Source organism: Protopterus annectens, chromosome 8.part1, assembly GCF_019279795.1.
Source record: "Protopterus annectens isolate FY-2018-M chromosome 8.part1, PAN1.0, whole genome shotgun sequence".
In the NCBI taxonomy this organism is placed as follows: Eukaryota; Metazoa; Chordata; order Ceratodontiformes; family Protopteridae; genus Protopterus; species Protopterus annectens.
The window spans coordinates 281,505,876-281,533,365 of NC_056742.1; the positions used below are offsets into that span (position 1 = coordinate 281,505,876).

The 27,490-nt window shown below is 40.8% G+C and overlaps 1 protein-coding gene across 1 annotated transcript in view; it reads left to right on the top strand.

Moving 5' to 3' along the window:
* Window positions 1-27,490, top strand: part of ANKRD27 (ankyrin repeat domain 27) — a 1,716,109-nt gene that overhangs the window by 1,672,527 nt on the left and 16,092 nt on the right. The window contains exon 27 of the mRNA XM_044081882.1: window positions 17,248-17,335. Coding sequence (XP_043937817.1) covers window positions 17,248-17,335 — 88 coding nt within the window. The remainder of the gene's footprint in view (window positions 1-17,247; window positions 17,336-27,490) is intronic.

The window sequence follows — 27,490 nt, forward strand, 5'->3', positions numbered from 1 at the left end:
CTCCCAGTTTATGTTTGGGTAGTTGAAGTCACCCAATACGATGGTATTTGGAGAGACCTTCATATTCTTCAGTGTTCTCAGAAAAGCTGAGTGGGGTTCCTGAGTTTGGGAGGGTGGTCTGTAGCAGGCTACAAACTGAAAGGCAGTTTTGCCCACTGTTAGTTGCACATGGATGGTCTCTGATGCTTCGTGCAGTGCCACTAACCTGGAGGTGTGGGTATCTTTGATGAATATGGATACTCCCCCTCCTTTTGTGGTTCAGTCCGAGTTTTGGGGCCGAAAAGCATGGTATGAGGTATAACCTGGTAGTGCTGGGGTGCTCTCGGGAGCCTTGAACCAGGTTTCTGTTACTGCTCAGATATCGATATTCTGCATACTGAGGAGAGCCTTGAGTGCGTGCATCTTGAGGTTTAGACTTCTGGCGTTGAGCAGCTTTGCCCTTAGTTTCTTTTTCCTTGTGTTGTCTATGGAGGTGGGTTTGTCTTTTGAGGCTTGCCTAAAAAAGGCACTATGGGGGTGGCAAGAGCCTTAGCCAATATTCAAAAGCCCAGGGGTGACAGGTGCAAGCCGTCCCTAGCGAAGCAACGTGGCTTGTCAAGCATGTCATCCCAGGCTGATAGACACTGGATCCCCTGTGAATGACACCAATACTTTAGCCAGTTATTAAAATTGATTGTTTATCTACTTTTATGGTGTGTGTTTACATGATTGTATTTTCTTCTTCAAACAATTCTTCTTGCTTCTTTGGTAAATATTCTCTTAAACATATCTGTAATTGGTAGTGTCTTTTCTGGTCAGTGTTTCACTTTCAGATCATACATCTACCTGTACATTCAGTAACATCCTCTACAGTCTCATAGGTGTTTTGGAGCAGGATTTTTGAATGTGCACTGCAAGCATTTGTAGGTCATTTCTCTTTGAACTTTGCAGTAGACATGTTCACAGAAAGTTTCCCATGAGTAAACAGCTACTGACAGTTAATGTTCTGTTTAAGCACATCTCTTGTATAGGTATCTAATGTTGTTGACCTAGAGTCAGCTTTTTTTTTACTTTTACTTTTAGAATCACTTTGTCAGATCATTCTGATTGGTTTTAACATGCAAAACCACTGGCATATTGTCATTACAATATTTTAAATTGTTGCACCTGTAAGTAGTTTATTAAGCATTTCAAAACTCGTTTCATGTTTATAGCTGCATCTTGCTGTACCAGTTGTCTTAGAGACATAGTTTTCGCAGATATATTAAGAACAAAGTTAGCAAGGTACTGCATCATTCTGTACACCCTGAAGTCCTTGCTTGTCATATGAGTTACTCTTTCTGCGTCAGGTCTGCTTAGCTGGGAATTCTCTAACTTATTTTACATTTTTTTCTTATTTAACTTAAAAGTTATATAGCCTTAATCTGTTCAGCGGGTGTATTAGTCTTTTGCTGTGATGTTTTCTTGTCTATCCCCACACTAATGGATCACATAGACTTAGAGCATCTTACAAGCCTTCAGCTACCTTTGCAACAGATCTTTGGAATACATCTAGTGTTGATGAAATACCACTAGAATGTTTAAAGAGTCTATAGTTTTGTAATGGATCTGGAGATTTATTATTTTTTGTCTGATGGTTAGATGGGAGGTAAGCTAGTCTGTGACCATTTCGGCCATTGCAGCTACTTAAAATAGCAGATAAATAAAGTCAGATATTTTGTTCAGAAGAAAAGCATTAATTAGTGTACAGCTCATATATTAAAGTAGGAGTATACAGCAGTGAAAGAAATATTGTAAAGGTTGGAATAGAGTAAAGAGTGAAAGAGCAGTTGTGTAGGATAATTTTTGCATGGGAAACAATAGGTTACACTATATTTGCACACACCACATTATATGTAGGGAGATGTACATTATTATGTATGCTAACACATTAAGGTAGTGGGGTCAAAAATAGCAGTAAAACTTGTCTGTGAAACATTAGAGATGTAAGTTTGGGTTTTTCAAAAAAGGGTGTTTAAGTGAATAATATGTTGTAAAGTAGTACTTTTCATGTAGCTTTATCTGCCAGAATCAATGGTTTATGTCTACTATTGTGTTTAATTTTGAATTTGGCATAATTGAGACATCATCAGCCATAATTTGCAATGTTTTCTTTTGAACACTTTATTCAGATTTTACTGGTCAGTGCAAGTGTGACTATTGCCTTGGATTACAGCAGTAACCAATATTATTTACCATTTTGTTGAATCTAGTTACTTTTTAATGAAATGCAAGCTTTCTTTTCACTTCACTTCCTAGTCATTTCTTCTCCTGAACTCCCGAGAGCTAGTGGTACCTTTCTTGGATTGTGTATTTCTGGTATAGCATCATGATTTATATTTATATGACATTCTTCTGATGATCTTCATAGAAAAGTAACTAAATTGGCATACTAATGAAGGATATCCTTGGTAGATTTGTGCACTGCTCAAGATGTTTCTGAGACTGTTTTTGTGCACTTGTACTTTTTGCTTTCACACTGCAAGTTTTATTAATTCTCGAATCAACAACCAAATAGCTAGGAATATTAGGTGAGTTTACTTCCTCAAGTTTACAGTGTGAAAGGGATCCTTTTTATTGCTTACATTTTTATTCACATAAGAGTGGCATTTATTTATATATATGAGAAACCTTTAATCCAGTGGCTTTTTGTGGTGGTCTGAATATGTTAAAAGCATATACACATTTCCTTCTTAGTTGTCTTTCAACCCCAATGCTTTAACATTTTGTTCAGACTTAATATTTCACTCTGCACCTGTGACTGTTTTAATTTCATTGTTTCAATTATTAATTATCAGCATTTTTTCAATCAGTCTGACTTGTACTCTTGTCTTCATGCTTCTGAGGCATTTTCAGGTCTTAACTGTTGGAGAGTTTTCTTCTTTAATAGTGGTAGCAAACAGCTCATTTTCATGTTTCGGTTCAGGAGCATTCAGTTGAATGACCCAGACCCATGGTGTAGAGGAATAAAGCTGTCACTGTACCCCAGATGACCCATGTTCACCTAGCAGCTTGGGTGTTACAGTGACTGAATTAGGAAGGATAGGAGCGAACAACTGACAGAGACTTGCCCATCCTTGGGGGGGGGGGGTGATTGGCATAATGCATTGATGATGCCTACAGGAATGCAGGTGTTTTATTGGCAGCATGATAAGCCCTGCATGCCTGAGCTGCACTGTGCCACTTGGTTAGGAGGTTGTGCATAATTGAAAGCTTCCTCACACCTCATGAGGCAGCTGTAGTGACACTAACAGTTTACCAAGGGGGGATAGGGAGGACAGTCTGTAGTATCTGCAGACTGGCCCACTCTCTAATAATCATCTCTTACCTCTGATGGGGAATAACCTCATGGAGAGTGAATGTTCGAGTGTGTGTGTTTGTGTATGTGTGTAGGAAAGGAAGCCCATTGGGCCATTTCTGCAGATATAAAAAAAATATATATTTGAATATGTTTTTTTTATTTTATGCATCTTTGTAAATGATTCTTTCTAGCATTTATTCTGCAAAAGTGATTCAAGAGGGGCTGTTTTGTCATTCTTAATAGCCTCACTTTTTAGTTATGAGGTTTAAATTTCAGTAGCAGAGTATTTTTTCTGTGCATCTTTGTACTACTTCTGCTTTCCATTATTTTAACACTGCATTATCCGTTTCATTTTTGCTTTTTTTAATTTTAATTATATTTTATCTTAAACACCCCATGTTCTCAGCAAATTATTTCAAGTTTGTACTAGTAACTTTACTTGACATAGATCCACAGCTTTTGATAGTTAGGTGTGTTTCTCTTAATATCCTGCCCTTTGTTTGATTATTTCTTATACTTTAAACCTTTTTGTCTTACATTAATGCACCATGGAACTTTGTAGTCATTGGCTCAGTTTTAATTTCCTTCATCTCTGTAGGGCATTGCTACAAGAAGTGATGATTAAATATTTTTTTCTAGACTCTCAGTAAATTCTGAATGTCTAACTGCTGCCATTTGTTGCCCTTCTCCTGTTCAACAAAAGTGAACTAACTATATAAATAAATGCATTCAAGATGTTTCCTCTGGTAACGAGTACAAGTGTGAGACATTGTACCTTTTCAGGCATCTAGGCTACTCTCATAGGGAGGAGTAAATTACATTTCTGGGTCCAAAACCTAGTTTTTGCTAAGTTCCCCTTGAGTGAGAAAATTCCTGATAATTACCTTTTGTACATTTACTACTGTGAATTTTTCTTATGTATTTCCAAGTACATAAGCTGTTATGAACAATTGTATTTATTCACTTCTGCAAGGGTACTATATTAATTGTGTTTAACATTGTGTAACACGTAGGTGTATGTCAGAATGTTGAATATTCAGTACCCAGTGAGAATGTGTCCCCATGAGTACATTTTGTAAAATATCCTTTTTCTGTATATAGCCACTCAAATTAAAAAGTAACATTAATTCAACAAATAATGTAATGGTACCCTACAAAAAACTTTTTTAAAAAAGACTCTGGTACCTTGGCACAGAGTTCAAAGGAGCAATAGACAAGAAATTTGATACTTACTCTATCCTTTTTCTGTTCCCTGTGTCTGTCTATCATCAAGCCACCATGCCAGCTATGCTTATGCGTTCCCCATTAAAAGGCAAGAGCAAGATATAAGTGAGTCTGTCATAAAAACATCCATGATGCTTTAAATTCTTTCTGTCTCTCATGCTTCACTCCACTGTCATATACAGTCATACAGGTATGAGATCCTGTTATGCCTCCCCCCCATGAGCATGTGAGTTCTCATAAATGCTCCAGGAAAGGTACTCCACAGATGCTTCTGTAATTTGCAGATTACCAGCCCATCTGCTACATGCTACGCTCTCCTCTGTCCAGTAAGTGAGAATATTGTAACTAGCCAGACTGGCATCACTCCTTCCAGGATGGGCATGACTACATTTGCTCTTGCCCTTCATCATAGTTAATCCCAGATTTTCTAGGTTGCAGTCAATTTCCTCATCCCTTGCAATTTCTTCTTCTAGCAGTTCTTTATACTTCTTTGGTAAGTATTCTTCAAAAAACAGTTAAGGTTTAACTTCCTAGTGTACAACTTCAAATCTAGAAGGCATTTGTCAATACTAACATTTCTAAATGGTACAAAATTCATGCTTTTCTCAAATAAAGAGGCACATTAACCAGTAACAGCTTGACTTCTGTAATTATATATCTTGAAGTTGTACACTAAGAAGTTAAACCTTAACTGTTTTTTTTTTCAAAATAATGATACTTACACCCCTGCTGTGTACTGCAAAAGAAGTAGCACATTTAACCCCCACCCACCCTATTATTCAGTTGTTTGAAAATATGTGCATGAACGACATAAGAATGCTGTTAACTAAATCTAAAATCACTACATCTAATTTAACGGAGTGTGAAGTAAGGCTTTTTCAGAGTATCTCATCCAATAGATCTATTAGAATTATGAAGCCTGATAAAGGCGGGGGGCTGGTGGTTATGATCAACACATGTGTATTGAAAAAATTTTGGGGATTCTGTATGGTGATGGTTATGTGGAAATCTCTTTGAACAAGCTTACTATAGCAAATAGAAATATTGATATAATCTTGAATGATTTATTGTTTAATTACCATTTTACAGAGGATGAACTTATTTAACTGAAACACACCCCAAAGTCCCAACCTTGTTTGGAATCCCCAAGAGCCACAAGAGCATCAGTAACACCCCTCTAAGACCTATTGATGCGAAAGCATAAAAAACGATCACTTTAGCCAAATTTTTAGATTTCCATTTAAAGCCCACTCGTTCAAGCTTCCAGCACATACTTAAGGATCCTTGGGACTGTTTGAAGAAAATCAAGAAAGAATTATATAGTGAGAGATTGATTATGGTTACCATCAACATAAAAGATCTATTCAGTGTTATACCACACTAGGAGGGCCTAGACTTGTTTTATGATTTTCTATGTGGTCACACCAATATATGTCATAACAGAATTTTGATGTTTAGGTCACTTGTGGAGTTGGTTCTTAACAACAATTTCATTATATTTGAGAATCAGTTATTTAAACAAACAACGGGTGTAGCAGTGGGGGCGGCATGGGCCCCCCTGTTTGCCACTATAGTGTTGGCTCAGTGGGAATTGACTCACATATTCAGTTCTGAATTGTTCAAGTTTTGTAAATTCTACGGCAGATTTTTGGATGACATACTAATTTTTTGGGAAGGTAGTGAAAATGATTTAAAGGCATTTTTTGAGTATTTGAACACTAACAGTTCTTTTTTACATTTTACTATGGAACAACATAAGGATAAAATCAACTTTTTAGACGTATGTATCATCAAAGATGAAGTAGCAAAAAATTTTAAAACCACCATATACATAAAGCCCACATACTCTAATACCCTCTTACATTACGAAAGTGGGCATCCAGACTTTCAGAAAAGATCACTTGTCAAAGGCCAATGTGTCAGGCTGGCACAAATGATTAGTGACATAGAAACATTTTATGAGGAGAGAGAAAAGTTAAGGGTCATGTTACAACAAAGGGGGCACCCTAACTACTTTATTGAACCGATTTTGAAAGAGGTCACCGAAAAAAGGGCCAGAGGATATTTTTACCCATTATTGGGTAAAGGGGAAGCTGTTATTTCAATCCCTACTACCAATGAATTGGGTAATAATACAAGTAGGATGCACAAATTTAATAAGGCCCCAATACTGATGTACAATCCACATTTTTATGACATTAAAGACATTTTAAAAAATAATCTTTTTGTTTTCAGAGGGGACCAAGCAATGTTAAAGAATGTGGGCGAAAAGCCATGTGTAGTCTACAAAAAAGATGCCCGTTTCAAAAATTTATTAGAAAGAAATACAGAGGGTTACAAATTTTATGGAAAAAGGCAGATGATCAAGTGTGGTCAATGTGCACAGTGCTCTAATATTCTAGAGACAGACAATGTACATATTCCGAATTATGGTTCAATACATTTGAACCATAAATTCAATTGCAACAGCACTTATGTAGTTTATGCAGCCTTGTGTCAGTCTTGCGAAAGATTCTATATAGGTAAGACTAAAAAGGCTTTTAAAGTACGTGTATATCAACACATGACATCAAAAAAGTTAATGTAAAAAAATTTATTGGCACAGCATATTAAGGAGAACCCAGACCATCGGTTCAAGTTTATTGCTATTGATCAGGTAGTTCTCAGTAATGGGGGAGGGGAAAGCAGGGAATTTTTTCATTAATTTAGAGAATGTATGTGGCATTTGCGGGTTAATGCCACTAATCCACCAGGGCTGAATGACGTTATTTCCATTTCAAGCTATTTAAAATTAAAAGCTGAATATTACTTTCGACCTCGTAGAAGTTGAACTATTGTAGTAGATTTTGTATTCGGGAAGGGCATTATCTTTGTTTTTGTTTTTTAAAAAGTAGTAGTGGTGATCTGGTTTGTTTATGTGACTGCTCTTACTCTAGCCCTACATTATTTATATAAAAAAGGGAGATGTGCATAAACACATACATTTCACACCATTTTTTGTTCGAACATTTAATTTTTCTAATCAGTTTTTGTGTTAAGACCTTTTATTTTTACTTGACAACTGTGTTTTTAAAATGGATGTGTTGATGGCTTAATTGTAGTCATGTGATGGTGCCTGGTTTTAAAAGGAAGTGATGCTTTTACTGTGACAAATCTGATGAAGTCAAGTGTAATTGCTGACGAAAGTGCTCATTAAAACATTTTTTTTTTGCTTTCTCTGGGTCTGCGATGTTTTCTTGTTTTATTTCTCAAAATAAAAAAATAAATAAAACATTGCAAAGGGAGTTTTGCAGGGGGGCAAGCCCCCTATACCCTCACTACTTTATGTATACTAACTCTGAGAATCTACTGCATTGGTGAAAGAGGTATATTCCTTTAACCCCACTGTAGTATGTTTCCGTCCTACAGAGTTTTTTTTTTTTTTAATATTACCGGTTCAGTGAACCGGTATTATGAAAGAGCACTTTCGTTTAAGTGCACTTTCACGTAAATGGGGTCAGACTTTTGTTTGTCGAAAGAACAAGCTTTCGACAAACAAAAGTAGATCCATATATGTATGTGTGTGTGTATGTATATGTGCACACATGTAGGCTGAACACTGGACGTTCACCACTGTGTCTAATGAATCAGGCAATGTTGACTAAACTATACTGATGCAGCACCCTATATACCATACTGTCAGACTTGCCTCCCCTTCAGGACTCATGTTAGCACTTGTGCCTAGGTCCTAAGTGGTAGGAATTTTCAAAATTCTGTGTTTTATGCCATTTCAGGTGTTCAGCATTGTAGGCTTTAGTATAGCTTAGTTAACCTTGTCTGATTCAGTAGAAGCAGTGTCAAATATTTCATAGACGTTTTGTCTGTGTGTGTTGTGTGTATATATATATATATATATATATATATATATGTGTGTGTGTGTATATATATATATATATATATATATATATATATATATATATATATATATACATACACACACACACACACACACACACACACACACAGGTTTACCATCAAAATCTTGAAAGGCATGGAGTCGAATACCAGTTGGTCGAATGCATGGTTTCTAAGGTATTGTAATTTCGAACTGAAAGTGGTCGAGTGTATATTAGCAAACGTAGGTATACATTTGCTAATGTAAACTCGACATTTTGAATGGAGATCAGTGTACAGAGTGGGTCAGGTAATTTATCCTTTTCCTCACTGTAGTGCAATCTCAGTGTTAGTATATATAATAAGCAGAGGGTGTGGGGGGCTGCAAGCATAAAAAGGCACACAGCCTTTCGAAACCAGAAGTCTGGCATGTCGAATGTTGATCGTTGTGTTTATCATGTTCGACATTCTGTACAAATTTTATTTTCATTTGCAATGTTATTTTTCATTCTTTTAATGAAAAAATGTTCATAATTTCAAGATTTTGGTAGGTAAACTATATATATATATATATCTATATATATATATATATGTGTGTGTGTGTGTGTGTGAGAGAGACATTCACTCTCTCCCTGTCTACATAGGTTGTGAAAATCAGTGGACTTTTTCTACCACAAAGTATTTCTCATTATCGAAAGCTGCTAAATGATCCTTTGTATAGAGTCACAGTTTTTTCCCCTCGAAATTTGTTCACTGTATGTTACAGTTGAAGGGTATCACTGTCATTTGCCTACCAAAGCACTCTTCTGTTTGGGATTCATGCTCGGCGAAATAAACAGAATGAAGAGCAACATGGGATATACGAGAGAGAGCTTCATGCCAGTTATGTCAGTACCTTACTTGATACAGGACCTGCAGTAGTTCTTCATAGGGAAATTACTCAATATTTGGAAGGAATTCAGCCGAGAAACAAAATGAAAAAGGTGGGTAAACTCAGAAGTTATGATTGATTGATCTGATTTCTCCATCTCCACAGAGATCTGCAGTTATGGTAAGCACTTTCCTCAGCCGTACTTCAAGTTAATCTTCATATTAGATACCTACCAGAAATTCTTGAAACAGTAATTTGCATCAATCTTTTTGATCTTCTCCACTGTAGCAGTGCTATATTTCTTTGCACCTTGAATTCTGGGAAGACTGTGGTATTACATTCTGTTATTCTTTTTTTGTCAAACTCTTTTACAACAGCCAAAGTATAGGTCAAGTTGGAATAACTGTCTTTCTGAACTTGCTCAAAGCCTTCCATCATAAAATCCTTGGTGTTTTGGGTATATGTGCATTAATCTAGTTTAAGGATTGTTTGGAAAAACCTACATAGTTAGTTGGAACTACACTCATTCTTATCCATATTAACAATTATAAGGTGACCCTAAAGAAATTCTTAGATCTTTTTCCACTTGTGAGTCACATGTGGTGTGCATTCTGCATAGTGCAGATGATTTCACAATTGTGTGCTTAGCACAGAAGGCAAATTTCATCTAGTCTTTGCCAGGCTAGAGTCATGGTTGTGAGTATCAGTTATCTTTAAATGTATCTAAGAAGACAGAAAATATAATCAATTCATATTGCCACTGTCACTGAATTTGTACATTTCCTGTCTTGATGGTATCCTATTGAACAAGTCCCTTCTTTTCAATATTTAGAAATGTACTGGATGAGTACCTAAGTACAGAAAAGCATGCAGTTAGGCTGTGGAATTTCACTGCAAAGTAAAATACTTTGTATCAACTTCTACAAGAATAAAACTGGCATTTGCACTAATATCTACAAATATTTTCAGTGAATTCCTCTTCAGTAGTCATGCCAAGCTTGAGTAAACATGCCTGGCTACGTGGATCGGAGGGTGATGCCCTGATTGTGACCCATATGACTTGGGTTCAGATGATAGCCATGGGAGTGGAGAATAAAGGGGAGGAGTGAAGGTGCATGGCACACTTGTCACTCCTGGAGGGGGTGTGTGGATTGCATGCACTCAGGGACCCACTGTAGACGCTGTTTGCATGGTGGAGAGTAAGATTCAGGAATAGGGGCATGACTATTTGAAGGGCATGCCCCTTGCAGACACGAGGGGACATCCTTCATGGTCAGTACTTTGCACATACCTACCAAGCCAAGCTTGAGTATGAGGATTTTAGGTCTTAAAAATAAGAAAAATCACAAAGCACCTCTGATGGCTTCCTCATTGATCTTCCTGGTCTATGCTTACCCTGGTGATGATGAACAATGAGCTGATTTGCTGGTATTGACTGTTTGGCTGAAAACATGGACTGTGTGTGACCAAAAAAAAAAAAAACATTTGAAAGCATACTATAAAGTAGCCAGATTTGCCTTGATGTTTAGTTATGCATAACACTTCTGCAGAGTCCTCACTAACTTTAAAATGTTTAAATCCTACAATTCTTCTGCAGTACATGCAACTAAGCTTTGCTTTCATCCTCCTCCTTGACATAGCTAGACCACAGCTAAGTAAATATTAAAAAGGACATAACCCAAGCAGATAAGTTAGATCCAGTCACTCAGAAACATTAGCTGTATCAGATGTCAAAATGCATTTGGTGGTGTGGTTTTAATTTAATTTCAGAAATTTGGAGAAAATTGCCTTGTGATATCTAGCCAAAAAAGAAATCATTTAAGGCCAAAGTTCATATCTAATTCCTAAACCAGAATAAATGCCTAAGCTGTGCATGAATTGACCAACTTGATTCAGACCATAGCAGTTTTCACAAATAAGTGCTGTTTCTCAGTTAACAAACTGATCAAGCAGTACTGTTTTGTTAGACTCTACCAGTAATCCCGCATGGTTAAAAATTCCCGCATTTAGTTTATCTCTACCCTATCCTTTTTAGTGTTCTTTTTTTTTTTTTTTTTTAATCCATTTTGTAGTCCATGGGACTTTACTCAGTGTCTTGCCTTACCTGTACCCATTCGGCCCATTCTTTGTGTGTGGGAACCAGGCATTCTCAGGCAAAGCAAGAGCCTCATGAGAGCATTCGTTCCTGTCCAGGAAGCCCAGCAGTGCGACTGAAGTGGCAGGGAGTGGGCTAGCTTGCTGACTCTGCAGAGCAGCCTAACCCATCCCTTTTGGAGCACCGCTCCCTACTGGTGACTGTCCAAGCTTTGCTACAGGCAGCCACAACAGGAAGCATGCTTGCACAAAGTGAATCCCCTGGCTTGTGCGTATGCTATGTTGGTGTTCCCACTAGGTGTGTCACCCAAGTGACATGTTAAAGCTGTCACCTCCCCTACCTCCCTCAACCCTATCCCTAATCCCTGTCCTTAAGGAAATGTGGTCTGGCAGTGTCCACACACTTCCATTTTCCCCTGTCAGCCTCATCAGGCACCATCACTGCTGACTGAACTCGGCTCAACTGAGCCATATTCAGGACTTTATCCTTGTATGATACCAGAGCTAGTTAAAACCTTTCCTCTTTTTGTCTGTCCTTTCTCACCTTCTTGCCTGTTGTTAGTTTGTTTCTTTGTGTCTTTCAGCTTTTTCCCGGTTAGAGGTCGCCACAGCGGAACTCCGGTCCGCTAATAATTGGTAGTGGATTTTTACGTACCGGGTTACCAGCCCTGATGCACAGCCTTCAACGAAGTCACGCCCCATTCACGTATGCCTCCACACACAAGACGCTCTAGCTGAGAATCGAATGGGATAACATCTTGCTATAAGGCGACAACGCTACCGCAGCACCACCACCGCAGTTCTTGCCTGTTGTTAGTCACCTTCTCATTATTTTGCATTCTACATTTTTTGTACTATCATGTATACTCTCCTTCTCTGATATAAATATTGGAATTTTCTGTATAACCAAAAGACTGCAGTGTGTACATATGTGTTTATCTTACTGTCCAGTGTATGTTGTGTATTGATTGTATTGTGTACTGTAGTTATGATTGTTGAATTTTTTTCTTAAACCATCTCTGAAAATGAGCTTTGACTCAGTTGAACATTTCAGCAACCAAAATATAAATATTGTAATTGAAAAATAAACTGCAGTAGTTCTGATTGCAGTTTGCTTGTGCCATGGGGGGAGAGGATGTTTCTAAGTTTGTCCTGATTTTGTAGTACCATCACCTCAGACTAGTTTGGTCACAATCTGTCACACTTTAGAGCTCTTAGTTTCTCCCCCAGAGAGAGACAACCACTTAAAAACAAACCACAGATGTCTTGGATAGGCACCTGTGTTGTGCTAAAAGAGGCTATAGAGGCTTTACCTGTCTCTGTTGCCATCTGTTTTATCCCAAAATGGACAGTAAGCTCATAGATTAGTACTAGGCTAACTGCCCTTGCGAGCCATTTTAAGCCTAGCTAATTATCCCTTGTGAGATTCAAACCCTGCACCTTGTGTTTGTAAGGCAAACACCTTAACCATTAGGCCACCCTCCCAACCATAAATTCCTCTGTCAGTCTCGAACCCAGGACCTTGGAAACACTAGTCTGTATGACTTACCACTAAGCCATGACTGATGTGGTACAGTATGATACAGTAATTTCTGTCTCATCCTTGATGTCAATCTCTCAAGCAGCTTCATTATGCACATTTGTACATCTATTTCTGGATTTGATGATTCTTATGATTATTATTATTATTATTCTGCCCTTCGTTATACATTGGCTGGATGTGTTTTTTATGCCTCCTACTCTATTATTTTCTTTGGCTGCCACTGGCTTCAGCCTCCATCTAGCTGCTCCCCAGTGATGTCTTTCCTCCATGGCTCATTTCACGTTGCAGCATCCCAATGTAGGCCTTCAGTGCTATGGTCTTCTTCAGAGAAGTCAAGAAGTTCAGTTGGGTAGCATAGAGGGAGGCAAGGTACCATCATGCAGCAGCTTACTGAATTGTTTGTGTAAGCCTTAACTTCCCCATAGCATGCTGGCTGATGTATACATGATGGACATGCATGCAAGCATAATGCAAACTGCAACACCACTTTTGTGGTAATATACTTCCATTGCCTTGGCCGTCCTTCAACTTGCAGCCATACCATCCACTGATCCCTGGTTTCCACTAGGGTTGTGATGTGTGGAGTGCCCTACATATTTCCAAAAACATTCCACCTTAGAGAGTTAAGCAGGTGTAAGCCTGGTTAGTCATCTCCCTCCCCTCTTTCTCTTCCCGTGTCCAAGGTTGTTATCAACCCAGGTTGTCTGGGGTGTATGCAGGGCTTTATCCGTCTACATCATGGAGCTAACCTCTGTCAGTTTCTGGATGGTGAGTCCCAAGGGAATTATGTGCCCTGCTTCCAGACAGCACATCAATGGTGTCACTATAAATGGAGTATGCCTTTTGTCGAATGACTACATTGGATGTAGATGGACATCACATCTACTGGAAAGTGATGCGGTATGGGCCATCCTTATCAGCCTGAGTGTTTGCCAAGGTGTTGGCCATGGTGGCTGAAGCCTTACAAGAAAATGGGTCTCATTCACTTCCTGTACCTGTAAAACTGTAACCTGGTGGCTGTATGACTCCCTGGAGGCTTTCCTGCAACAGGCAGTTCTGTCCTTGCATTCCCTTGGGGTAACCATAAGCCAGGAGATGTTCTGTAGAAGATTGCCTTTATAGAGACAGACCTGGACATTCGCTGGTGCCAGTCACTTCTACTCCCAGGAAGAGATCAGGAATTCATGAGTTGACAGCCTGGTTGAGGATGTAGCATATGGTTTGGACTCCAACTTTTATATACCTACTGGGCTTGATGACTACCATGGTCTACATGGTGCATTAGCATCTGTCACCACTCATGGATAATATACTGGTGTATGACCCATAGCACCAAGCCTTGGAGTGGTGAACAGATCCCAAAAGTCTTCACATGAGCTTTCTGTTTGCACAAGCTGGGTGACACATGGATTTATTTGGATCCGCTATGATATTTTGAGATTGTGTTCCTCAAAATACAACTGCTCAGTAGAGACTGAAGCTAAACATACGAGTGCAAAAATACTCAACATATGTTTTGCAGTTATACAGTAATCAAGCAACTGCACCACAAGTGTAAAATAAAAAAAATGTTTTTTTGCAGGTGGGAGGCAAGCCACCCTGCACCCCCCCCTGTGTGTATGGGGGGCTTTACATCCAAATACCCCTTTACTGTATTTTTCTCACTTGAAATCAGTATGCTTTGCAGAAAAACAATCTCTAGGCAGAAATAAAACATTGCCTACTTTCTCCACAATTCTGTGAGCTTAGAAGACTTTACAAAGCAAATACACTTTCAGCATAAATGTGCCTATATGAAGCAATCAAAGGCATACGGGCAAACATTGCCTTGAGCAGTAATGGACAAGCAGCTGTGATTTAAGTGGTGTGTTACTGTGCAAATGACTTTTACTTGTAATTTCTATAAAGTGAAACTGTGTATCCAGGAATGGGGCAGAGATGAGATATCACTCAGTAATTCACATCCCTGGCAAAGTGAACATAGTGGCAGACTTCCTGAATGTTTTTTTTATCCTTGTCTTGGGCCTCTGTCTTCAGACAATGTGTCTTAGTCTTATCTTCCAGAAGTGTGGCAGTGTGGGTTAGCAGTATTTTGCTACTTGGAAAAATGCAGCGATTCCTTTGTTCCACTTGGTATGACAAGGTAAGGGGGAGTTCACAGTGGACATGTTCCACATCCTGTGTTAGGCAAATTCTTTTCACATCTTCCTACTGTGCCCAGTAATTACATGCCCTGTGGGTGAGTTCAAAGAAGAAATACCAGACTTGAGTCTTGTCATGCCTTGTTGGCTTACAGTGGTATAGTTTTAGTCTCCCAGATCCCTGGTAATGCAGGAAACACTTATCGCTTCTAACCTAGAGGCCCATTGGTTGAGAAGACATCTAGCTACAGAATCAGACTTTTTAGATTGGTTATCAGAAGTTCTTGAAATCAGCAGGAAACCCTTCTGAGGCTGACTAACTCAGCAAGTGGAAGATGCTCTGAATTTGGATGAAACCGTATAATTTCAGTTACCATCTTAGCAAGTAAGCTGACAGGTTCTTCTGCAGTCAAGATTCAGCTGTTTCTTCCCATCGAAATCTTGTGAAAAATGGACTGTAGCAAAAACACCCATCTTTGAAGAGCCCCCCACCCGCCAAACTGTTCTTTTTAACTTCATGATTTTCATGTTTTCCTGTATGAGATTGTTGGTTTAGAGGAATGACTTTTGTATCTTGCTAAATGCTTTTTTCTAGTGGGTAACCTCTCTTTCTGTCTCTCAAGTTGCCAGGGCTGCATGTTATCTTGTGTAGGAAACTGTTCCATGTAAATCCAGTGTCCTTTCAGACCAACCCACAGTTCCTTCTGGAAGCAATTTGATTCTTTTTTTTCCTGAATAATTTGGATGGAAACTAGCAGAGAGAGAGAGAGAGAGCCTTTTGCATCCCTAATGTTCACTGTTGGCTTGCATTAAGAGGGAGCATGTATGTAGGAAGACTGCAAAGCCATTCATCATTGCTGCCTTGTTTGGGGGAGGGGGCTCACATTTACCAGGCAGACTCTTTCCAGGGTTTTTTAAGATGCATTATCTTTTACCATTAGTGAATCACCACCTGTGGAAGATACTTCTGTCAAAGGACAGGCAGCTAGAAGCATATGCTTCCACTGCTTGATTCAATAATGTTTTTGTTGCAGGCACCTGTTAAGTGGCCACTTCATCTTTATTTCACAATTTCAGCAAACATTATTGTCTTGACTGTGACCCTGGGTGTCATGCTTCCTTTGGTATGCCTTGACTTCAGAATTCATTCTTGTCATCATTGAACCCTGGTCTGTCTCCTGACTTCCACCCTGATGGATTTGCTGCTTGAGATTTCTTCTTTTCTTCCCAGTGACTGACCCAAGAAGGTGAGTCCCTAATATTAGTTAACGGATGTGTTCTTAGCGCGTCATTTGATCTATGATGAGAGCCTCTTTGATGGGTTCTTATACCCTCCACCCATTAATTTCTGCTTGGTTGATGCCTCCATCGACTTCAACTTTTGAAGTTTATTTCTGTAACTATTTGTTGACACATCAAGTGGCGTTGTCATCAGGCTCCTTTTAGCCATGAAACAAGCTTCATGAAGGGTACAAAATAAAGACATGAAAACTTGCGCAACGTTGACAGAATATTCCTGAAAATGTACAAAAAGTGAGCTGAGAAATGGGAAGACTGTACAATGAGGTAAACAGTACATATCAAAAAACTTGACCTTAACTGATAATAAAGTGGATCACCACTCTAAGTACCTGTATTAAAGTATGTTACAGAGTGATAAAGAAGGGAAGTATAGAGTTGTATGCTTACCTGTTAGCAGTGTAAATGTCAGATATCTGTAACTTGCAGGAGGTGTGCTTGCTGAGTGGTTGAAGGCAGCCATGTGGAGTCAGGAGTTGGGCATGCTTGTATGTCATACTCCATCATCAGCAGTGCACGAGTTTACATAATGAAATGCTGGTTTATGACTGATAGAGAAGATGAATGCAGTCAATGGCTCGACAGGGAGCATTTCCATATAGATCAGTGTTTATCTTTAACTACATAACAGAATTGATCCAAAGGCTGTTTTTAGCCATGGTCGAAGTCTCATGACAGTTACAACTTTTCAAAAGGGAAATTCAAACTACAGTGTAACTAATACTTACAGTTCAGTAACTAACTGCTGTAGTTGAGTTTTAATATGAATGTTTATAATTAAAATGTTCAGTAATGTAGTATTTGTATTATTTTTGAACATTATGGTAATTTACTTTGTGCAAGAATCTTGTAACTGAATTCTTAAAAGGAACATTAATTTTAGCTCCAGTATTTTTGAAACAACTTCAAACTACTCATGATTCTGAAAGCAGAAGGCTGGCGATTGTGGACTCCATCAGCAGATTCAACAAGTAAGACATGTTCTACAATTTTCATGTTTTATTTCCTTATTTTAAAACAGTTATTTAATAGTTACTTGATATTTCATTTGGACCATTTGCTGGCATCCTAGGAGTGTTGAGCCAGTTAACCAAATTCATTTGATTCTTGGTAGAAGTGATTTTTCATAGAATGCCTTTTTTACCTCAACAGTCTACTTTTAATTTAAAACATGACAAGCAGATGGCTTGCATATTCATATTGCATCTACAGGAAGAGTTTACTGATCTGGCTTTTGCATGCCATACTGAGACCCGTGGCCTGTAAATGGGCGTGCCTTTGTTAAAGGTTGAACGTCGAGCTGGCACCTCGGCGTTCGTCAAAATCTACTGCCAATCATTAGCGGACCGGAGTTCCACTGTGGCGACCCCTAACCGGGAAAAGCCGAAAGACAGCAACAACAACTGAAACCTGTGGCCATCTCTTTTTAGGTGCTGCAGCTTAATGCTGAAATCATTGGCCTGCATTTCTTATATAGGTTGCTGCATGTGATACCGAAATCAAAAATTTGTACGACCTGGTTGCTGCTGTGTGAGATATAAAAACATGTAACCTCCATTCTTTAGCTATTGGTGTCTGGGAGCTCTGAACACATGGCATGCGCTTGCAGGCTGTTTCTGCATGTGATATTGGAATCTATGGTCTGGGCTTTTGTACATGGGATATTGAGACCCAGAACTTGCAGTCTTTAGTTATTGCTGCATGGGATGTTGAGAACCATTATTATTGAGACCCATGACCTGTACTTCCTGAATTTTGCTACATAATATATGTTGAGACCCATGACTTGCACATCCTGGTTATTGCTGCATTGGTTGTTGAGAACTATGACTTACACTACCTGGTTATTGCTGTATGGATTATTGAGACCCATGACCTACACTTCCAGGTTGTTGCTGCATGTATTATAATAACTCCATGGCCTGCACTCAGTGACTGTTCCTATAAGAGTGATTCCCGTGGCCTACACTTCGTGGCGACAGTTACTGCATGTAATATTGAATCTCATGATCTACTCTTCCTTGCTATTGCTACAAATAATGATAATCAAACCCAATTCACCTGGGTCCCAATCAGGGCTCCTTCCCTGTGTGCCATGGAGCCTGGTTACTACACTCCCTGTTTGAGAGATACTGCTATTCATCTGCTGTCTTGCATGTGATTTTTAATCCCATGAACTGCCTCACCTGTCTGTTGATGCATGTAATATTCAGTGTGATGTCCTGCACTCTTTAGCCCCATAGGCAAGTACTTGGCTAACTGCCCTTGTGGACCATTTAAGCTTAACCAATTTCCCTGGGAGAGAATCGATGCCCTGCACCTCTTGTCTGTGAGGTAAATATCAACCATTATGCCAACCCACATGACTGGCATTCCCTGACTGCTATTACATGTTATGCCATATTCCATTGTCTGTACTCCCTGGCTGATGCTGCATGTATCTTTTAACTCCATGATATTCCCTCCATGACTGTCATTGCATCTGTTAAGTCCTGTGGCTTGTACGCCTTTGTTGTTACTGCATTTGACATGTAACTGCATGAGCTGCACTCTCTGGTTGTTGCCATATACAGTGTTGGTTCCCATAGTCAACACTCCCTTGCTGTGTGTAATATTGAGTTCCATTATCCGCACTCTATGAGTTTTGCTATTCATTGTATTGAAATATATGGCTTACATTCCATTCTGCTGCCAAGTGTGATTCTTAAAACCGGTCACTTATTGTATGGAATTCTGAAACCCACTGCCTACATTCCCTTGTTTGATGACACTAAACTCTCAGCCTGCAGTCCACGGCAGGTGTTACATATACTGCTGAGACCCGCGGCCTTCTCTCTCTTACTGTTGTTGCATGTGATATTGAAACTCATTGTTTGCTACTTCTGATATTAGCTGTGTGGCTCTGAAATCCTTGGCCTGCATTCATTGGCTATCACTGCATATGATATTGAAACCCATGGCCTTCAGTTTCTGGTTATTGCTGCAAGTGATATTGAAGCCCATAGCCATCATTCATTAACTTTTACTGCATATGGTATCATAACTCATGGCCTGCCCTGTTTTGCTGCTGTTGCATGTGATTTTTGAAACCAGAGGTTTTTATTTGAACGCATGGCCTTGTTACCTTGGTTGCTGTTGCATGTGATATTTGAAGTACATCGTCTTCATTGTATGGCATGTTAAAACCTAATAGCCTGCCCAGGCTGTCCATTGATGTGAGGGATTTTCACACCTATGACTTGCCTTTCCTGACTGTTAGTCTCTGAAACTGATCAGGATCTGCACCACCTAGTGGTTGGTGAATGTAATATTGAGTCCCATGACCTGTCCTCCTTAGCCATTCGTGCTTTTTACAGTGAAACATGTCTTCTGCACTTCCTGATTTTGCCCTCACTGCCTGCCAGTCATCAGTCCTATTAATTTTCCATCGATAGGGCAAGGGTTGACCAGGTAGAACCATCATTTAGGCAGCCATCAAGAGTGGTTTGAAGTTTTTCCTTTGCCCTGCTTTCCCTTAATGCACACTGTTTGTGGCAGAAGTGGGGATGCAGTGGGTTAACTGCACTGGTTGCCCATCACTTACACAGGGGGCCAAGGGGTGTTGGCAACAAGCAGCATAGCCCTCCTGGTCTCCTCTAGGGAAATTGCACCACCGTTTGTGTTTACTGAGCATTCATGCCAATCTTTACCCCCAGCAGAGGTGAGCAGGCCATGGCCCTTCACTCTTCTCCCTCCCTGCCTGGCTGTTCCAGAGATGGAGCCACTAATCAAACCAGATTCACTTTGATCTCAATCAGCGCCCGATCCTTGTGTGTCATGGAGCCAGGCTGCTGCACTTCATTTTTGAAGCATACTGCTGTTTGACAGCTGTTTTGACAATGGCATGTCTTGTTTAGAGGTAACTATGAACATTATCCAATTTTCTTTACCATTCTTTCTTTCATTTGATGTTAAAAAGTAACTGCTTTATCATTTTTGCCCACACTTGGATAAGAAAAAATGAATTAAATGATATGGTGGAGTTGCCTGCTGTGCATCAAAGACAGCATGCATTAAACTAAATACTGTGTGGTGTTAATATATTCAATATGGTTATCTGTTATTTCGGATCTATGTGCAATAGCAAGTTCTAGGAATCTCTCTATTGCTTTCACTTACTCCTTACTAGCTGTTGCGTTTAGATTGTTTGACTAAAACTTTTTTTTAAACACCTTTATTGAATTATCACTTGTGATTCTGGCACATTTACATTTATGTAAAAGTAATCAAACAGTACTAACAAGTTAAAATTAACAAACATTATGCTTCACATATATTGCTATATATTATATAGCCTAAGCAACATTACATAAATTGTTTAAAAAAAGGGGGCAGAAATTAAACAGGAAACATCTTTAGTAAACCATCACTTACAACATGAGCAGTCATTAATTTATATAAAAGAAAACATACCACACCGACACAATCCTCGTTGCAAGCATTTTACATCACAAACCATACTGACACACTCCCAGTTGCAGACATTATTCATCACTTATAAACTACCCTATTGTTTTCAATCAAACATTATATAGCTCGTTTAAGTCCTGCCTTCTTTTAAACCTAATTCCTCTCTTGTATGTACTGTTCCCGCAATTCCTGTTTTTCCTAAGTAGTTTGCTTGTACTTTTTTTAAAGATCTCAATTCCAGTTGTTTTATCTCTATTACTATATTCACTACTACTAATATAGTTGGTATAGATTTTGATTTCCATTTTCTAGCAATTGCTTTTTTGGCAGCCACCATAATCGGGGACAGCAAGGCCTCACCATGTCTAGGTAGTTCAATTCTGTATCATAGCTCAGAAAAATCATCTTCCTTGTCACACAAGTCTGCCCACCTATCATCTCCACCAACTCACTGCACTCAAATAAAATATGTTCCCAATTACCTCTTTCTTCCCCATCACACCACCATTTGCTACCCACTGAGGAAACATTCTCTGTAGTCTTCTTGAGGTGTAAAAATATCTTTGTAAACATTTTCAGGCAAAAATCCTCAATCTTCTAGCTTTTGTTACATAATTGGAAGACCTATATACATCCTTCCATTGTTTCTTTGTAAATTGCTTATCCAATCCTTTCTAACCTCCTCCGATTGATTCTTGTATTTATCATGCAGTATTTTATATGTTCTACTAATTATTCCTTTTTTAATGGCAACTTCTGTTGTAGATTCTACTAAAAACTCTACCAGTGCTGGTCTTTTGTTTAGGACCTCCTATTTCTTTCTCTTTGCCTATACTCTGATATCAATCCTTGATAGGGAAGGCAATCTCTAAAATGCAGTCCAAATAAATTCTTGGCGTCATCCCATTCTGTCATCTTTCCCTCTCTAGTTATTTGCTCCCAATACCTCAGTTTCTTTGCCAGTTTTTTCCAATAAATTCCAGCCCCACCCCCCCCTCTTGCCTATTGTCTATATCCCTAATTGCAGTCATCCCTATCGGCAGAATCTCCTTTCTCCATTCCCATGTTGGCTTAGTTCTTAGAATACTTTCTGCTACTTTATGAATATAATATTTTGTATCACTGTTGTTGTTCTACTTAAGGATTTGCATTCATTCTTTCCTTATTTCTTGAATTGTTCCCTGTTTCATCATCATCATCCCTTTCAACTTTGAATTGTAGCTTTCTGCTTGTGTTATGTATAAGAGCCTTAACTGCGCAACTGTAAAATATCCTGTCAAATCAAGCAATCCTTTCTCCATTCCCATGTTGGCTTAGTTCTTAGAATACTTTCTGCTACTTTACAGATATAATATTCTGTATAATTATTATTCTCCTTAAAGGCCTGCATTCAAAATCCCAGTCTCTCCTGGTTTCTTGTGCATTCCCTTATTTCATCATTATCCCTTTCCACTTTAAAATATAGTTTTCTACTTGTGCTATGTATAGGAGTCTTAACTGTGTAGCTCTGCAATACCCCTTTAAATTGAGTAAACCCAAACCACCCCCTTCTATTGGAAGAATCAGCTTATTCCACTTGACTCTTGCCATCTTCCCCTCCTAGATAACGTCCTTCAGCTCTCTATTAATTGCTGTCCACAACTTCTCCTTTGATTGATAAAAATATGCCTGATCTGTATATAAGACTAATAGGACTAAAAATTTTTTATTGCTTTTATCTTACTATCCATACCCATATAACAAAGCTTCCATTTTGTCAGTTTTTGTATTATCTTTTGATCTGATGGTGTCCGCATCATTATTCATCACAGATGGGCCTTGGATCCGACCTCAGATCTGAGCCGGCAACTTCTCAGACAGATCCAGAGCTGAAGCTCCTCCCCTTCCCATAATCCCTTGCTACCTTCTAACCCTCAGCTGTCATTTGCCACTGAAACACTTCAGATGTGGTCCAAGCTCAGGTTAACAGCAGATAAGTGGTTATTTTTCTTGGGTTTTTTTTTTTTTTGCTCTGTACAAGTTACTTTTCTCTCTCTATCTCTGTAGCTTAGTTAAATTACCTCCCCTCCTGGTTACAAAATTCTTTAATTTAGTCAGGATTCCCTACCCCTCTTCTGGTGTTTACCACTTCCCACCTTTTTTACTTTTAAGGTAGTTGACAAAAAAAATTGTCTCTAGCCTTTCCTTTTTCCAGGGGTAATGTATTTATACCTGGTGTGTGTGTGTGTGTGTGTGTGTGTGTGTGTGTGTGTGTGTGTGTGTGTGTGTGTGTGTGTGTGTGTGTGTGTGTGTGTGTGTGTGTGTGTGCGCGCATGTGTGTGTGCGCGCATGTGTGTGTGCGCGCATGTGTGTGTGCGCGCATGTGTGTGCGTACGTACGTGTGTGCACACGTGTGTGCACGTCTGTGTGTGTGTGCGTGTGTGTGTGTGCTTATTAGCAAGGCTAAAAAACCCATCTGGGTTTAAGAGATGCTCCTCATGCAGTTGGAAGATGCCATGTTCTTACTCGCACGAGGAGTGTCTGTATTGTTTGGGGTTAAATGCAGCATTGGTGCCACATTCAACCCCTGGGCCCTCATGGAGCTCTGCAACATGCTTTCACTGAAGGGCTTGGCTCAGGGTGGTCCTCTGTCCTCAGACTCCCCTTCCAAGCCCTCGCAGGAGCCTAAAAAGAGGCATCCTCCTCCCTCAGTGGGGGGGTCCTCTTCTTCCTCTTCTGTTCCGAAGAAGCTGAGGCTCACGGATTCCATATGTCCAGATCAGATTCCAGCCTCTTTAGCTTCGGATCTGAGATCCACCGTTCCAAGAGCCCCAGATCAGAGTTTTGGATCCAAGGCCTCGGCGGAGCAGGGGCCTTCGAATCAGAGTAGGTGCAAGCCGTTCCTGGATCTGACCAGTTTATTGGATCCATCTGACATCCCACCCAATGCTTCAGATCTAACTAGGTTGTCTGATCTGACAGTTCTTTCAGATCCCATTGTAATTGAAAGTTCCCCTTCTTGGTCCTCCAGGAAGTTGGATCTGACTAGTCAGAGTAGATCCTCTTCTTGGGACCACAGGGCTGTGGGATCCAAGGTTGGACCCCCAGCAGGATCTGGTCACTCGTCAGCTTCTGCCAGATCCTCCAGAAGTCTCCTTCCCTCGGACATGGGTAGGATAATGAAGGGATACCTTAAGGCCCAAATTGAGTTGGGATTGCTGCCGTCCCCTGCCTGTGTTGCTAGGGGAATCTCTCCCATCTTCAGGACTCCACTGTCCTCTTCCAAGCCAATAGGTTTTGGAATGTCAAGACCAGAGATTTTCTAGTGAGAAGCTGACTGTCTCGGGTAATCTCCCTTCTCGACACCATCAGGGTCCCTGACTGGCTCTGTTCTGCTGCCCTCGGACCAGGTTGTGTCTTGCCTCCGAGGGGTCTGTGCGAGTTCCCAGGGGGTGAGTTTGGGTCCAGATTTTCCTGACTTTTCCATTCGGGGCTTAAGCACTGGACAGCTTCGGGCTGATATCAGGTGGCTTTGGTGCTGTGTCAGGGTCCCTTCTCCCTTCCCAGGTGGCCCTGGCCGCAGGGGGGGGGGCTTTGTCCAGTCTGTCACCCTTCCAGGCAGTAGAGAAGACCTTCTCCAGTTTAGCAGTTCTCTCTCTTTTTTTCCCTAGGTTCTCCCCAGCCTTTCTTGGGTTTGAGTGCTGAGGCCTTATCATCCATCCAAGGTCAATCTGAGCACCTTCAGATGGGCACTGCCTCACTTGGGGTAACAGTCTCTTCTGAGTCCTTACCTGAGCCCACCACGGAGGTACCCCCTCAAAAGGGAACATGTAAGAGGAGACACTTGGACTCCCCCAGAGAGTCCCTCACTGAGGACACGGATTTTGAGGAGGGAGATGGGTCCCCCAGACTTTCGCCTGAGGAGGCTTCCTTCAGGGACATCCTTGAAGTCCTCAAGCAGAGAGGTGGATGGTCTTCCCCATCCCTGTCTTCGGAGGAATCCATGTTCCTGAAGGCTTTTGGGATGGACCCATTTTCTACCTGGGTTCCCCCCCATGCTGATGAGCTTATGGACCTTATTGCCAGCAGGGCTTGGAGGGAGCGGGACATGGTGGAACCTGTGCTCAAGAAAGCAGACAGATTCCTCAGTCCTCCCAAGGATAGGTCTTTTTGGTGTAAAGGGGTCCCTGTCAATGCCATCGTGGTGGCCGCTATTACTAAGAAGGAGCTAGCTGAGCAAAGCTTCTCAGTCCATTCCCCGAACAGGGAGTCCCAAGTGACTGACCATTTTAGAAAGTGTGTGTTTGCCAAAGCTAATTTTTGTCTGAGAGCAACTAAGTACTTGGCCCATTTTACCTGGCTTCAGAGGGATGTGGTTTCAGAACTTACCACTTTCCTGTCAGACTTGCCTCCAGAGAGCCACAAACTAGTCTGTCCAAGACTGTCTTTTCTAACCTCTTTGGCTAATGGTTCGATGAGGTTGATCTCCAGTATTGTAGAGGCAACTTCTCAAGTGGCAGGCACTGGCATTGCTATCTGACGGCATGCCTGGCTTCACCTTTGTGGGTTTGCGGAACCCTTCAGGGTATCTTTCACTAACACCCCATTTGACAGTTCCACTTTGTTTGGGACTGTCTAATAAGTGAGCAGGAAGACAAGACTCTTTGGTGGTAGGGATCAAGTTTTTTTACTCCCCAGTAGTCCTTTTCCAAGACCCAGAGGGGAGGTAGGAAACTTTGGCTCCTGAAGACTCAGTTTTCCTTTCAGGATGCTCCCCAGGAATCCTTTTCCATAGGCTGGGACAAGGGATTCAACTGCAGATGCTGCCCAAGGGGCAGAGGGGGTCTTCAGAACCAGGGCTCCTGGGAACCCTTCTCAGAGAAGCCCATCCAGCACTCTTGAGACACTACCGGACTGTCCTGCCCTAGAGGCAGTCTGTGGTTGACTCTCCCTTTACCCAGTAGCCTAGACAAGTTTCACCTCCAGTCAGTGGGTGCTAAAAATTATTTCCAGGGGTTACTCCATTCCCTTCTTCCAGCTGCTTCCAATTTTAAAATTTCTCCCAGACATACCAACCTGCCAAAGGGAGTTGACCTATCTCAAGGTGCAAGACCTCCTTCAAAAAAGAGCCATTCAAGAGGTCCTAACAGGACAACAAGGGTCCTTAATTTACTCTCACTTATTTTTGGTGCCAAAGATGACCGGGGACCTGTGTCTGATTCTGGACCTCAGTGAGCTAAACCTGTATGTCAAGAAGTCCAAGTTCCTTATGGTTAGTGTTCAGTCCATTCTGTCTCTCTTGCGCAAAGACGATTGGATGTGTTCAGTGGATCTCAAGGACATATACTATCGTATAAAGCTCGACAGATGCTCCAGGAGACACTTACGCTTTCAGTTAGGAGCCAATCATTATCAGTTCAGAGCCATGCCCTTTGGACTCGCCACAGCCCCCGGAATGTTTGCTGAACATATGGCAGTGGTGGCAGCTCATCTCCGGCTGCAAGGTTTTCAGGTTTTTCCATACCTGGATGATTGGCTTCTCACAGCTCCCACAAGACATCGACTTTCACTGGCCACTAGGTATGTCCTCAGAGTTTTCCAGGATCTAGGCATTACAGTCAGTCTTCCCAAGTCCAGTCTCGTTCTGAGCCAAAACCTGGAGTTCATTGGATTTCAGCTGGACATGGTATTGGAGACTGCAGCACTGCCTCCCTGCAGGATCCAACTGATTCGAGATCAGGTCTCTCTTTTGTTAGAGCTAGTGCGCCCATCAGTTCACTTGATTCTCCAAACATTAGGTGCAGTAGCAGCTTCCGTTCAGTTGGTGCCTATCGTCAGATGTCACATGCGAGTTCTCCAGTGGACCATGGCACTCCAGTGGTCCATTTTGTCTCGGCTCAATAAGCAAGGGGGAACACGGTCTTATCCTCTGTGCAGAAAGGCCATGAGAATATGGGAATGGGTGATGTCTTCCAGGTGCTTCCTCCTTGCAACTCATATACTTGGGAATTGGAACATGTTGGCCGACAGACTCAGCAGGTCCATCTTATGTCCTCATGAGTGGTCCCTGAATCCATCAGTGACAACACAAATCTTCGACCATTGGGATCAACCTTGCTGTGACCTTTTTTCTTCCCCAGTCAACCACAAATGTAGCAATTGCTTTGCCCTGATTATACCCCCATCAGGGGAGTCACCCAGGGATGCTCTAGTTCATGATTGGCTTCTGGGTCTCCTCTGTGCTTACCCTCCTATTCCACCAGTACCAAAAGTCCTTCAGAAAGCTCATCGCCTGAAGACCCCTCTCATCTTCATTGTCACTTTCTGGCCTCGTCAGACGTGGTTCTCCTTTCTAAGGTCTCATCTGAAGTATCCACCTTGGGTACTGGATCCCATTCCGGATCTTATTGCTCATCTCTGGGAGCTTCCTCTTCCCAATCTCCAGACCCTTTGTCTAACTGCATGGTTTCTCCGGTTCCAGTAATCCTTTCGCAGTTCAGGCTTCCTTCCTTGGTGAGGAGCATTATTTTAGCTTCTGAAAAAACATCAGCAAAGATGGTGTGTTCTAGTAAATGGGAAAGATTTGCCATTTGGGCCAGACAACGAAATTTGGATCCCTTTTCATCCCCTGTTCCTGATATTTTGCTGCTCTTATCTTCCCTTTTTCAGGATGGGGCAAGTTTTTCTACCATTAAGCT